A 13901-nucleotide genomic window follows, 5' to 3' on the forward strand; every position below is an offset into this window, starting at 1 on the left:
ATACCGAAATATATAGACAATTTTGTAGGAGATATCAAATAGTGAAAAGGGACAAACAAATCGGGACGGAGGGAGTATCTCATTGTTGTAGTCTTGTACTGTGACCATGTTCGTTTTGAAATTTTGGATTCTCTCTTTGCACACGATTTTCAATAAATTTTCTTTCAATTATTACTCTTATTTCTCTATCTATCTCTTCACTCACTACCCAAAATCCCAAAACGAATATGGTTCACATGACGTGACGGTGTCCCGAAGCTGCTGAATAATCACTCGTGACTTAGCTGATGAATCGCACTATCAGTCACATGGTCGGGTATGATTTATGATGATACCGAGTGCATGTGATCATTGCTCCTCTCATTATTTTCAATCAATGATTTACTATAAGCAATTTGGGTTTCACTGCAAGACCCCTTGAATTTGAGTTTATTTCTAAAATGGTCATTATTCATTGTAAGATTGACACTACCACCCCGGTCTTATGCTCTAAATGTCAACATATTTCTCTTCCTGTTAGTTTCCTTGTGGTTAATGTATCTTGAAGCTATCTTGGTCGGATGATACACTATATTTTCATTAGAAAGTAGACTAGAAAGGCGTTTTCTTTTTTTCTGACTATGCTCAGACTTCTTTACTTTATTGAAAAATGCAACTTGCAACAGTGAAACTCGTGGTTATATTTTCATACCAGGTGAAGAAGCTCGTTCATTCTGACCAACTCTTTGTTTTTGCATATAGGCATTATAAATAAAGGTAAATAGTCCTCATCGATTGCCAAGTTACAAAACCTACATACACTAATAAATTAGATAATAAATCTTAGTTTATACCTTACCAAATGTAAGATTACTTGGTTTTTCTTAATAAATTCTTGTAAAAGTTACTTATAGTTTAGTTGTATCAAACGAGGCTCTGCCCGTATCATAATCTAGATGTTGGAATCTGAGTTGGCTTCTCTCAATTCTCTCTAGTAAAATAAAAGGATTCTCCAATCGTCCTCGACTTCTACTAAAATAAGAGGATTCTCTATTCGTCCTTGATAACATGACATATGACCAATAAGGATAGTGTTTATTTGCATAACCTAAGAGAAAGCATTCAATGGATAGGATATTACTCAAAACGGACATGCTTTTCCTCCCTAGATTTACAAAATCTCGTTGCATATTCAAAATCTTTTTTTTTTTTTTTCCTGTCAACTAGAAACACTGTACTGTATCCTATGCTTGGATTTTAAATTCAAAAAACATGATAGTAAAGTGAAACTAGTTAAACATAGAATCTTTTGACAACTATTTTCCAATTTGTTCTGGTTTCCCAAGCCAACCAGACAATATATATATATATATATATATATATATATATATATATATATATATATATATATATATATATATATATATATATTACTCCTTAATTTCTTCGTCTTTTATATTTTGTCCTCTCTCCACATAATAAAAAAAAAGACAGAATCATATCTTAAAGGATCACATTTCAAAGTTATAGACAGAGATACCACGAGTGGAGACCCGTGTTTATTTTATGAAATGGTTGTGGTGTACGAAGAAGAAGAAAAGAAATCATACTAAAGAAATAAGGAACACATTATCCGCTTATTGATTTGAAATCAACTTAGAAATGATAGAAAAATGAATTGAACAAGAAGCTTTTTTTTTTTTTTTGGTATGTTTTTGGGATTTTGCTTTTGTAGCAGTGGACTCCAGAGAAGCCACTAGTGCAATTCATTCTCGGTTGTTCATCTCGACATTTTTTAGTTCAGATTGCAAAAAGTATATGTACGATATTTTGTATTTTAGACAGTAGCAAACTAGCAATTACGTGAACTGGCCTCTTGGACGGCAGACAAGCCGGATTCTTGTTTGGGAATGACTTCGGTGTCCCCGGTCATTTTGGGGACACCGTAACTTTTGGCATAACAAAACCATTATGAGTATAACCAAAATCCATTACAAGCATAACAGAACCATAGCAAGGCATAACCAAAACCATAGCAAGGCATAACTTATTTGTTATGCCTTGGTTGGGTTTAGTTATGCTTTGGTTGGTTTTTTGGATATTCCTTGGTTATGCCTTGTTTGGGTTCTATTATGCTTGTAATTGATTTTAGTTATACTTCTAATGGTAAAGTATGTCAAAAATTACGGTATCCCCAAAATGACCGGGGACACCATAGCATCATCCTTCTTGTTTTTTTAGGAGGCAATTATTTGGAATTAAGAGCGGCATAATTTGAATACAAAAAGGAAGAGAGGCCCATTTTAAACTCCAAATCCAACCTTAGGTTTACATGGATCTCGTTCAAATCATATAATTTGTAGCAATGGCCGAAAAATCAATTTCTGGGCCATTGCTACAAATTTTTTTGCTTGTTTCTGTTGCTAGAGGGAGAATTGGCAGTAACATAGATTAGGGAAATTGACGGCAATGACATGTTTTGATAATTAATATTCGTCAAGAATATTTTTTGCATTAACAAATGTTCTCAGCATGTCCTTGACGGATATTAATTATCAAAACACGTCCTGGACCGTCATTTTCCCCATAGATTACTGCGAGATGTGTCAATAGAGCTCGGACCCAAAACCTCACAACACACGATTATCGGGCCAACTGTCCAAGTCCAGACCGTTGTCATTAAGCAGTTCTAAGTTAATGGCGGCTTATGTTTCTCTTATTATCGTTGTTGTGAAAAAAGGAACAAGATACAGAACGATATCATTCACCTTTTACCCGAGTGATTTCCCGATATTGAACGCTCTTAACCCGAAATGAGAGCCGGGTCAAATCGCGATGACCATAAGGATAGAAGGAACTCCAAACTTGAGATGCCTCCATAAAGCTGTGGTGAAACAACCAAGATATGGACATGCAAAGTGTTTACTTGTTCTAAAAAACTTTTCTACAAACAACCACAAAACACGAATGTGTCTTCCCAAAATACATGTTCTTAGCCCCTAACGAGAGCCAAGCCAACCGCGGTGACTATAAGGGTAGATGGAACTCCAAATTTGAGGTGCCTCCAGAATGTGAGGGTGTAGCCGCCAAGCTGAGCACGGCGAGCCTGCTCGCAAACAATCAGGTTGGCAGCCGAACCCAGCAGCGACAAGTTTCCGGCAACAGTGCTCACCCATGCCAATATAAGCCATGCTTTCTTCTCTGCAATTGGTGATATTGCTGCTGCAGATGCTGCCACTCTTGCTCCAAGCAGCAGAACTGGGGGGATAAAAGGGGAAGACAAATATACTAAAACAGGAGTTGGGGTTCCTGCTGTGAGTGCAAAACCAGGGTTTATCACAATCTTAAAAATTTGATCGAATCGTACACAAATTGCAGAGATCGACTTGTATGACAACCATGCAGAAAATCTGAGACACTGTCTACTCGGTGACCAAAGTACATTGTTCTTAAAAAACATGAACGGCAAATATGATTTTGGAAATACACTTCTGAATAGATATCATCCGACATGAAGTTATTGATATCCAATCAACTTGATATTTTTCCGGGATAACAGGCCCCCCAAAACAAGAAAAAGACTATGGAAATATAATTTTTCTTTTTTGTTGTGAGGGTCCATAAATAGGACCAAGAGATGGTTACTGTTTCTCCTGCAGTTCATATCTACTCACCATAAAGTTTCAAAATGGTTTTTAACCAGGGTTTTTATCTGTAGTATCGGGAAATGTTACCATATAGGCGATACAGCCCTATATCGGCCGATATCAAACCGTATCGGTTCATACCAGCCGATAGGCAAGTAAATAACTGTATCGGAGGTCCAAAATCCTATTACCTAAGAAGATAAACACACATCCTTAAAGGAAGGAAAAGAGATACCTTTCTCTTGAATGGTTAAAAGGACATAAATAACTTCCACCCAGTTCTTCCTATTAAAAGTTCTCCACTAGCTTAAAAATGGAACACAAGACAAAAAAATGTTCCATTGGAACATATACAAAGTAAGGAAAAGAGATACCTTTCTCTTGAAAGGTTAAAAGGACATAAATAACTTCCACCCAGTTCTTCCTATTAAAAGTTCTCCACTAGCTTAAAAATGGAACACAAGACAAAAAAATGTTCCACTGGAACATATACAAAGTATCCCATTTGTCCTAAGTTGGCTTGTTAATTGTTCAGCCGGCCCACTGGAACATATACAAAGTATCCCATTTGTCCTAAGTTGGCTTGTTAATTGTTCAGCCGCCAACTCCAACACCTCCTTTTTTTTATTTCCTTTTTCTAGCAGATAAGGCCTGCACCTTGGGTTTCTATATTGGGAGAATGCATCCTCGGCCACTAGGATAGTCGAACTGGATCGAATTCAAAACACAACTTGTAGAAAAGGTTTACACCTGATTGGTACATTGGAAATAGATAGACATCACAAGTTTTTGGAAAAAGACAGCCATTTTTTTTAATTTTATGGGCCACTCTCCCTGCAAGCGAAAACTTGTGCTAAAATGGCTTTGGTAGTGAATTTCCGATGTACCAGAAAAAGAGAGAGGATGTGGTTGGGGCTCTGGTTTACTACGCAGTCGTGCAACCTGAGGTTGCGATTGGTAGGATCAATTCCGTGTTACAAGAACTAGGAGATGAGAACAGAAACATTAGAGTTACGAGTATGTAAAAAAAGGAGGGGAAACAAAGGAGATACAAGAACGCGTAAGAGGAGAATAATCATGTGTACAAACTCTTTTGTACCCTAAGTTTACTCAAAATCGTATGCGTGTTTCCAATGTCAGGGGTAGCCATGGCCACCTTTCGCCCAAGTGTAGACTGGTTAGAGTAAATAAGGTGTATGCTGCTAAAAGCACAATAGCATACAACGGCCCTCAAAAAGAACAAAGATGGTGATTTACCAAATATGACCTAATAAATGAAAAACAAGACTAGAATCAACTTACCGGTGCTGTTCAAAAAAAAAAATTAATCAACTTACCGGTTGGTACGTTTGAAGAAATGTTCGAAAGGACCAGTACAACAAGGGCAAACACTGCGATGCCGCTGACATGATTGATACGTGCGTGGGGCTCCATTAAGTTCCAGAAAGTGCTAGGTATCCCAGTTCGGTTGAAGCCCTCGACCGTGATAAACATTCCACAGAAGAATACAAGGAGAGAGTAGGAAACCTGATTCAAAAATGAAGATCTTTAAGGAAGAAAAAGATACTCACAAGGCCCACCCTGCTAGGTAGTTATTCAGGAATCCGTTTTTGAACAAGAAAACTAAGGCGTTTTCCTATCTTGTTCATTTTTCTTAAAGAAATGGTTTTTGATAAATACTAAAACATATTTTGAGAATTTTTTGGGGGGAAAATTAGCTCTTCTCTACCAAAACTCTAGAAAGAAATTCTAGGAAACCACCAAACAAAGAGCTTTCTCAAATGCGCTTGCGGAATTCATTCTGAAAACCATCACCAAAGAGGGCTGTTGTTAGAGAAAGAAGGATAGGAAAAGTGTATAGGGGAAAATTAGCTCTTCTCTACCAAAACTCTAGAAAGAAAGTCTAGGAAACCACCAAACAAAGAGCTTTCTCAAATGCACTTGCGGAATTCATTCTGAAAACCATCACCAAAGAGGGCTGTTGTTAGAGAAAGAAGGATAGGAAAAGTGTATAGGGTGTTGTGTTAACTAACCCTAACACAATCAACTCTTATTTATATAACGGAAAATCATAACATAAGACTACATTAACTAATGTGGGACTAATACCAATACTATATTCCAACACTCCCCCTCAAGCTGAAGACTCACCAGCTTGTTACATATCAACCAACGAAACAATTACCTCAACTATTAATCAGCAATAACCAAAAACAACCAACTTGTTAAAAACAATGGAACAACTTTCAATAACAACGACCAATGAACGAAACGACTTCAACGAAATAATTTCAACGACCAACGAATCAACAAATGAATTCAACGAACAACGAACGAATTCAACGACCAACGAAACCAATTTCAACTACCAACTTCAACGACCAATAACAATCAACTTCAATTACCAACCAACAACCACCAACTTCAATGAAATAGACGACAAAACAAGATATGTTACCACCCTCACCAAAAGCATGGCCAAAAAACCGACTAGGAAACCCAAAATTATGACCATGTCCACGACTGAATGAAGAACCAACAGCAACGGAGACAGCGGAAGCAAAATCAGATTTCATTGCAAATATATCACCGTGTAATAAGAGACAACCAACTAATACATGCAGACTATTTCGAACATAACCCAGTGGTGGTGTGACGATTTCGACCACTCCTTAGGGAATTTCAGAGGTTGTCAGCACCTTGGGGATGGAGATCAAGGATTTTCGAAGCAAAGGAGAGCTGTTTTGGAGATTTTGGAGACTTGGCTATTGCCGGCGAGGGTCGCCGTGACTGGGTTATGGCCGACGAGTACAGTTTAGGCACCGACAAGGCTATTCAGGCGCCGACAAGGCTATTCAGGCGCCGACGAGTACAGTTAAGGGACTGTGTAATTGATTTTGAGGGATTTCGGCCACGATTTGAAGTTTTTGGGGCTGACGGGCCAGAAAAACGGTCGCCGGAGGGTACGATGATTGCCTAGAGAAAACAGAGGTCGCACGAGAGAGAGAAACCAACGCTACAGTAGAGATGATGTTGGCAGTAGATTGTGGCGACGTATTAGTAGATTTCTTGGAGGGTTCCAACCTAAAACCAATTGGCAATAGGTGAAGTAACCTCTAGAATTTATTAACCAAGCTTGGGTGGCTTAGATGAGCGATGTGGGACAAGTCTAACACTCCCCCTCGCGTGCAGCCCGGATGCACGTGGAGGTGACAAACCAGGAGCTGACTGACTAACTGACTCGGGCGATAGAGATGACAAAGACTTTCCCACGCGAGGTGAGGCCACCCAAGACCTAGCTCTGATACCATGTTAGATTTCTGGGAGGGTTCCAACCTAAAACCAATTGGCAATAGGTGAAGTAACCTCTAGAATTTATTAACCAAGCTTGGGTAGCTTAGATGAGCGATGTGGGACAAGTCTAACACGTATATCTAAGGTGGATGGTGAACCCGCTCTAATACCATGTTGTTAGAGAAAGAAGGATAGGAAAAGTGTATAGGGTGTTGTGTTAACTAATCCTAACACAATCAACTCTTATTTATATAATGAAAAATCACAACATAAGACTACATTAACCAATGTGGGACTAATATCAATACTATATTCTAACACGGGCAACGTACCTTTTCCAGGCACGGCCATGCATCTTTGAAATCAAGGACCACGAGAACAAGTGCAGCCGTGACTGCAGTCCAAGACATGTTTAAACCGACAAGAAAAGCAGCAAGCATTCCTACGGTAACAAGATAAACACACATCTTCCTCAACAATCTATTCCCTCCGTTGGCCAAATCCCCCTCTTCTTCCATCATAGACTGCACTGGAATTGCATCTTCCCTTGAACTTGATCTCTTTTTAAGCTGGTCAATAGCACCTGCTGTGGGATTCAATCCTTGAGAATCCAACGACGCCAGATGCAACATAGTTGCAGGCGAGAATTGATGAGAATTCACATCTACCTCGGAGATCACTTCGACTGAACCTTGTTCTTCATCCTTTTCGACCGACAAAACCTTCCAGTACATAACCAGAAGTATTAAAGCATTCAAAACAACACCGACAAGCATAGCAGGAATAACTCCCGCTACAAATTTTCCGAAAGAGATGCCACTTTGAATAGCAATAACCAAGTTTTGAGGGTTGCCTATTGGAGTTGCAGAAGAACCAATATTTGCACTCGATGCCAAAGCAAGTAGAAACGGATGTAAAGGAACTTTGTTTTGCCTCGCGATTTTGAGCACAAACTCTGTCAGAACAATACAACTGGTATCGTTGGTGAACAGAGAACTCGAAATGGCAGAAATAAAGCAGATACGGCAAAGCAAGTCCTTTGTACCCTGGCACTTCCATGAGAGCAATTTGCCCAAGTATTTAAACATGTCGGCTCTTTCAAGATAGACGCTTACGACCATGGTTCCGAAGAGAAGGCCTAGAATTGACAGGTCTATGGCAGCATACGCTTGGTTTGGAGTTAAAATTCTGAATATTACCATGAGCACGGCCCCAAGGAGCGAGCCTGCAGTCCTACCAATGGGGAGAAATGGAACTGCTGGAAAAACAGCCAAAACCCAGAAGACTGCAAAAGCAACTGAGCCTAGAACAACTTTATCAGTAGCAGCAAAGGCCATTTTTAGTACTTTGGAACCTTGTTTCAGAAGATTATAAGTATCCCAAGCTCATGAAGTGGAGATAACCAAATCTAGAAGTTTACTCTCATAAAGACATCAATGAGACATCAATGAAGTATTGAACTTCTGAGTGGAAACACACGTAAACGCATTTCAAAAATTCCAAGAGAAAGATAAAAAATATGTGTATAGTATTTCCTAGAAATGGGAAAGACAAAAAGTATATTTCTTTTCTATAGTATTTCTAGACATGGGAAATATCTGTACAAATTTCCTGTTCCCTAATGCTAGGGGACCGACGGTTTTTGAACCTATGGGTTACTGACGGGCACGCTGGCCCCACTCCGGATCCCGCACAGATGATCCGAGCCGTTCAATAATTAAAAAAAAAAAAATCCGAGTGGGTCTTGAAAAAATCCTCTCAATCCAATATGTGTTGGTGTTTGATCCAATCTTTCTATTTTTCATACAGATTATAGGATCCTATAATTTGAATGAAAAATGAAAAGATTGGATCGAGCACCTACACATATTGGATTGAGCTAATTTTTCACAAACCTACTCGGTTTTTAAAAAAAAAATTATTGAACGGCTCGGTTCATTCATGCGGAACCCGGAGTGGGCTCCGCGTGCCTGTCGGTACCCCATCGGTTCAAAAACCGTCGGTACCAATAGTAGGACTCCTTGAAATCAAGGACCACAAGAGAAAGTGCTGCAGTAAGTGACAAATATCAACCCAGAAGAAAAGTAATCAGCATTCCTATGGTAACAAGATAAACACACGTCTTCCTCAACAGTCTCTTCCATCCCTTGGCCAAACCCCCTTTCTTCCATCACAGACTGTATTGGAATTGCACCTTCTGAAGAATCATTCGCAATATCCAGACCCCTATGTAATCCATCATTTGCAAACCTACTTGAATGAGCATTTTCCTCCCGGGTTGAGAAAGATCATCGCCATTTGCCACCTCTTTGAAGGCACTTGCATTCCTATCCATCTCAATTGATTTGTTCTATTTCTAAGAGTCTTTCCCTGATTCATATCTTCATTGGAGACCGGGAGCTTCGGATGTAGAAATCATCCCCTCAGCATTGACTTGGGGTGTGACATAGTTGTGGGCATTGTGGCCGAGAAATGATGTGAACTCAAAACTTAGAGATCACTCCCGCAGAAGCATCTTCTTCAACTTTTTTAGACAGACAAAACCTTCCAGTACATGCACAGAAGTATTAAAGCAGTCACCACAATTCCTACAAGCATAGCGGGCACAAGTCCCAATAGGAATTGCCCAGCAGAGATGCCACTTTGAATAACAATGACCAAGTTTCGAGGGTTCCCGATCGGAGTTGTGGAAGAACCTGTATCCGCACTTGAGGCCAAAGCAAGTAGATATGGATGGAATGGGACATTGCTTGGCCTCGCAATTTTGAGAACAAACTCCATCAAATCATTACAAACCGGTATCGTTGTTGAATAGAACACTTGAAATAGTGGAAATAAAGCAGATTTGACAAAGCTAATCCGTTGCACATTGGGATTTCTATGAGAGCATTTTGCCCAAGTATTTGAACATGTCAGCTTCATCGAGATAGACACTTACAAGCAGGGTTCAAAAGAGAAGGCCAAGAATTGATTGGTCAACTGGTCACATATGCTTGGCCCGGAGTCATGACCCTGAAGATGACCATCAGCATGGCCCCAAGGAGGGAGTATGCAGTCCTACGGTTCCTACCAATGGGAAGAAAAAGAACTGCTGGAAAAAACAGCCATAACCCAGAAGACTGCAAAATCAAATGAGCCTAGAACTACTTTTATCAGCAGCAGCAAAACCATTTTTAGAACTTAACCTTGCTTCAAAAGATTAAAGTAACACAATGTCATGAATCGGCGAGGACCCCATATTGAGATAATGTCTTATAGAAAATAACACAGAAAGTGTTGAATCTTTGGAAACAACCACGAATTTCCACAGTGATTTTGGACTTTTTATGGTACAAGAAATCATCCATAATCGACATACATGAACTCCTCCTTTTATAATACTTCAATGATAAAATGGGGATATAAAAAAAAAATGCATTTCCAGATGATATAATACCAATGTTTATACAACCCTAAGGTCCTCGCATCAACCTCTTCGAAAAATAAAAATCACCAAGACGCATCTAAAAAATGTACTCCACAAAAACTTCCCTCCAGAAGTAATGTGATCAAAGTGATTTATGGAGACCTGCCTGACCAAACACTGAAAGCCTGGGCCCAGCTATTCAGTGGGTCAACTATGAAACAGACCTGGTACCTGCAGTAGTCAACCCACCATTTGCATGACTAAACTATTTCTAAAATTAGTACCCAATGAAGGATGGTATGGATATGTCGAATTTCCCACCAATGATGAAGCTAAACCATGAGGTGCTACAGATTTTCTTGGAAAGGAATCATGCAGCAGGTTTACCAGGCTGAACCATCATTTATAGAGGCATAAGAGAATGGCTGACACAATCACCTGTGAATCTGTGATCACAAGAGAAGCATCAATCCGGTGTCAGAGACCGTTCAACGCCAGCATTGGGTTAAAGTACAAAATAGACTATGACATGTGTAACAAACTAGATAATTTGAGTGTTCATAGCTATACGAGAGAATTCATCATCACTTACTAGAGAATTCATTAACTAGATAATTTAATCTGTGTTCATAGCTATAGTTCAACAAATTATGAATCCCATCAGGTCCCACCTAACCTCACCAATTGGATAGGGTAAGAACAATCAGTCAGAGCTGAAAGAAGCTCTTGCTTAGTTTGGTTTAGTTTACTTTTCAGTAATGACTTGTGAAGATGAAACAGATGATTATCAGTGTAAAAGATGACCAGCACAAGACAATAAGGTTGTTGTCCTAGTTCCTAAGTGAAAGGAATGAACACCTCATTTGGGCACTGAGACACCTTCTTCAGTCATCAACCAACTTTACGAATTAGATCAAGGGTCTACTGATGGAGAGGCCTGAACAGATTAGGTGCCAAACACAAACTCAATCTTTTTCTGGTATCAAAATCATACTGATGTCTGAATTAACTTACTCTTAGATTACTTACTATCATACTGTCGTATGAGATGCCAAAAAATTGAGAAAAAAGAACTATTTTTCCATTATAATAATTTCATATACATCCTCCCGACAGGTAAGAACACATTAAGCAACAACTATGAAGATTCTCAATGTTATTGAAAAGTCAACTGCATAGAAAACAAAAAACACCAGTACAGAAAATATGATCTTATATTAGTATCATTGTCTACAATTTAATAAAATGAAGAACCCTATCCTAAATAATACATGAAAAAAAAAATGAAACATCACACTGTATTCGTGAACACAAATAGAACAATTGAGATCAAAATCCCCTTACAGAACTCTGCCAAACCTCAACAAATTGCTGATCCTTGCGTGTCACGAACATTTTGTTCCCTCCAAATCCCAAGCAGGTTATCCGACTTCCTCCCATATCCTTCGCTCTCCCCACCGAATTCTTTCTGAACACCCTGTCCTCTAAACCATGTTCGCCTTTCCTCAGAGAGTCTATCAGAACCTCTGACCACAACTCTAAATCCCCTCCTTTACTGCAAAAGACTTGATTACCCCGGCTTTCAATTCTGCTCCCAACACCCTCTTTCTTCCCATTGATCACCTTTCTATTATCACCAAGACAAACCCATGAATTCTCAGTACCGATATTCCTCAAATCCACGAAGAACACCTCGCCCGAATTCACACCAACCTTGTAAATAGCCGAAAGATTATCTGAAACCGTGACATCCGCAAAGCAATCAACCTTTTCCTTGATTTCCCATACCACATTTCCGGACCTAATATCCCAAAATTTGATGTTTCCCTGTACTCCAGAAGGTCCACTATGTGACCCCGATGCCATTAACAAATTTTTACTAGAAACCCAACTCAATTTTGTAGCAGGGATTGCTGAATCAAGATTAGCACCAAAAATCTCATAATGACCTATCTCGGTAACCGGACGAAACCCACTTTGTAAATCATAAACCATGATCGAATTCGAATTTCGGCGGCCGGACTCAAAACTAGTGAATAAATAGTCAGGAGAACACCCAATTGCCTGCACTGTTGAACTAGACCTAGTAACATTTTCCCAATTCAGTGTCTCTCTAACAAAACCCTTCTCAAAATCAATCACCTGTAACCCAGAAAAATCAGTTGCACCAGCCGCGGCAATAGTTGGGGACAAAGCTAATAGAGAATCGACTGCCGTGAATTGAGTCAAAATCGTGGATTTTCTATGGAGAGACCAATCGAATGAGGTGATTTTGCTCCCGTGTGCCACGTGGACGGATCCAAACGGCGTCGTGGAGATGGCCGACGGCGAGTCTCGCCCACTCAAGGGTAAAAGCAACGATTTTTCAAGATTGAAAGCTTCAAACTGCGATGGGTTCGAATGGGAATTCAGAAGTAGGGGTTCGATGCCGTAGAATTTGGATTCGGAGATTAGGTCTTCGAAGTCGAAAGCCTTTGATTTCGATGGGAGATGACCGGTTCTGAGGAGAGAGAGAAGGATTGAGAATAATTCAGGGTCTCTGTCAATGAACGGCACATGAGGGTTAGTGTTAGGGTTTTGATCAGAAAAATCGAGAATTCTAGAAAAGAGGGATTTGGGTCCGGCAAGGTCTAGAGTTTGCTTGGTGGTCTGAAAGAGCTGACCCCCAACATCAATGGTGACGACGTTGGTATTTCGGTTTGGTGTTTTTAGGTTTAATTTATTCAGAGGCAGCTTTGAATCAGCAGAAGGTGGCATTTCAGGGCCTCTAAAAGTCCCAATTTTCGTTGCTACCAGAAAATTTCGACAAACCCAATAATTGGACCTACTTTTGGTCGAAACAGCAAGAATGAAAGAAGGCCCCCCTTAAAAAAAAAAACCCTAATTCTTGTTGCAAGTGAGAAACCAGAGGTTTCAGAAATTAAAGAGAAGGAAGAAAAAAGAAACGTACAGACCCAAGAATTGGGTACCTGAAAAGATCCCACTTTTGGTCAAAATGGCAAGAATGAGAGCAAACCCAGATGAAAGAAGGGCACCCAAGAAAAGCCCTAATTCTTGTTGCAAGTGAAATACAGAAACTGAAGAGAAAAAAAGAAGAAAGAAACTTACAAAGCAAAGAATTGGGTGCCTGAAAAGATCCCCACTTTTGGTCGAAATTGCAAGAAAGAAAGCAAACCAAAGAAGGGGTGAAAGAAAATCTAAGACTGCGGAGGAAGAATAGTGTAGCCTGGAGTTGGTAAATGGGAGAGGGGAAAAGTGTGCAGGCTGGTTTTGAAGGAGGAGAATTGGTGGGGGGCCTTCTAGAAGGTCTAAAGAGGTGTGTGGTCAACAAAAGCAGGATGGGTCATTCAAGCAGTCCATCATGGACCAAGTGAGCACTCTCCGTCTCATTTAAATACTATTTAAAGTTGTGTGATTTTGACTTTTAGAGGAATCGTATTTTTCATAATTTTTTTTGAAATTTTTTTTTCACCATTTTAAAGTATTCATTGAGATCTTTTATATGATGCAAAATAAAATTAAAAATTATTTTCAAAATTATTTTATTTTCAAGGTTAAAGTTATATGATTTTCCG

General features: G+C 39.5%; 2 protein-coding genes and 1 pseudogene across 3 annotated transcripts; all 3 read right to left on the reverse strand.

The window, feature by feature from the left end:
- Positions 1–2681: 2681 nt before the first annotated feature.
- Positions 2682–8432, reverse strand: LOC131316019 (silicon efflux transporter LSI2-like). 2 transcript variants are annotated; one of them, XM_058345286.1, is made up of 3 exons: positions 7253–8432; positions 4964–5153; positions 2682–3237 (listed from the first exon to the last, which is right to left on the reverse strand). In XM_058345286.1, the coding sequence occupies exons 1-3, from the start codon at positions 8255–8257 to the stop codon at positions 2972–2974; spliced, it is 1461 nt and encodes a 486-aa protein (XP_058201269.1). In that variant the 5' UTR covers positions 8258–8432; the 3' UTR covers positions 2682–2971. The 2 variants fall into 2 exon arrangements, with proteins under 2 accessions (XP_058201269.1, XP_058201270.1); XM_058345287.1 differs by having other exon boundaries at positions 3094–3389; positions 7253–8354.
- Positions 8433–8871: 439 nt separating this feature from the next.
- On the reverse strand, positions 8872–10460 carry LOC131316022 (silicon efflux transporter LSI2-like; annotated as a pseudogene).
- Positions 10461–11482: 1022 nt separating this feature from the next.
- On the reverse strand, positions 11483–13593 carry LOC131316021 (BTB/POZ domain-containing protein At5g41330). The gene has a single exon (XM_058345288.1). The coding sequence runs from the start codon at positions 13081–13083 to the stop codon at positions 11656–11658; it is 1428 nt and encodes a 475-aa protein (XP_058201271.1). The 5' UTR covers positions 13084–13593; the 3' UTR covers positions 11483–11655.
- Between the last annotated feature and the right edge of the window lie 308 nt (positions 13594–13901).

This window comes from Rhododendron vialii, chromosome 2a (genome assembly GCF_030253575.1).
Source record: "Rhododendron vialii isolate Sample 1 chromosome 2a, ASM3025357v1".
Classification (NCBI taxonomy): Eukaryota; Viridiplantae; Streptophyta; class Magnoliopsida; order Ericales; family Ericaceae; genus Rhododendron; species Rhododendron vialii.

Coding starts and splice junctions, on each gene's coding strand:
- LOC131316019 (XM_058345286.1), bottom strand. CDS start 8,257: ATGGCCTTTGCTGCTACTGATAAAGTTGTTCTAGGCTCAGTTGCTTTT. Junction 5,154..7,252: donor CATGGCCGTGCCTGGAAAAG/GTACGTTGCCCG, acceptor TTTTTGAATCAG/GTTTCCTACTCTCTCCTTGT. Junction 3,238..4,963: donor TTCTTCAAACGTACCAACCG/GTAAGTTGATTA, acceptor TTATCCCCCCAG/TTCTGCTGCTTGGAGCAAGA.
- LOC131316021 (XM_058345288.1), bottom strand. CDS start 13,083: ATGCCACCTTCTGCTGATTCAAAGCTGCCTCTGAATAAATTAAACCTA.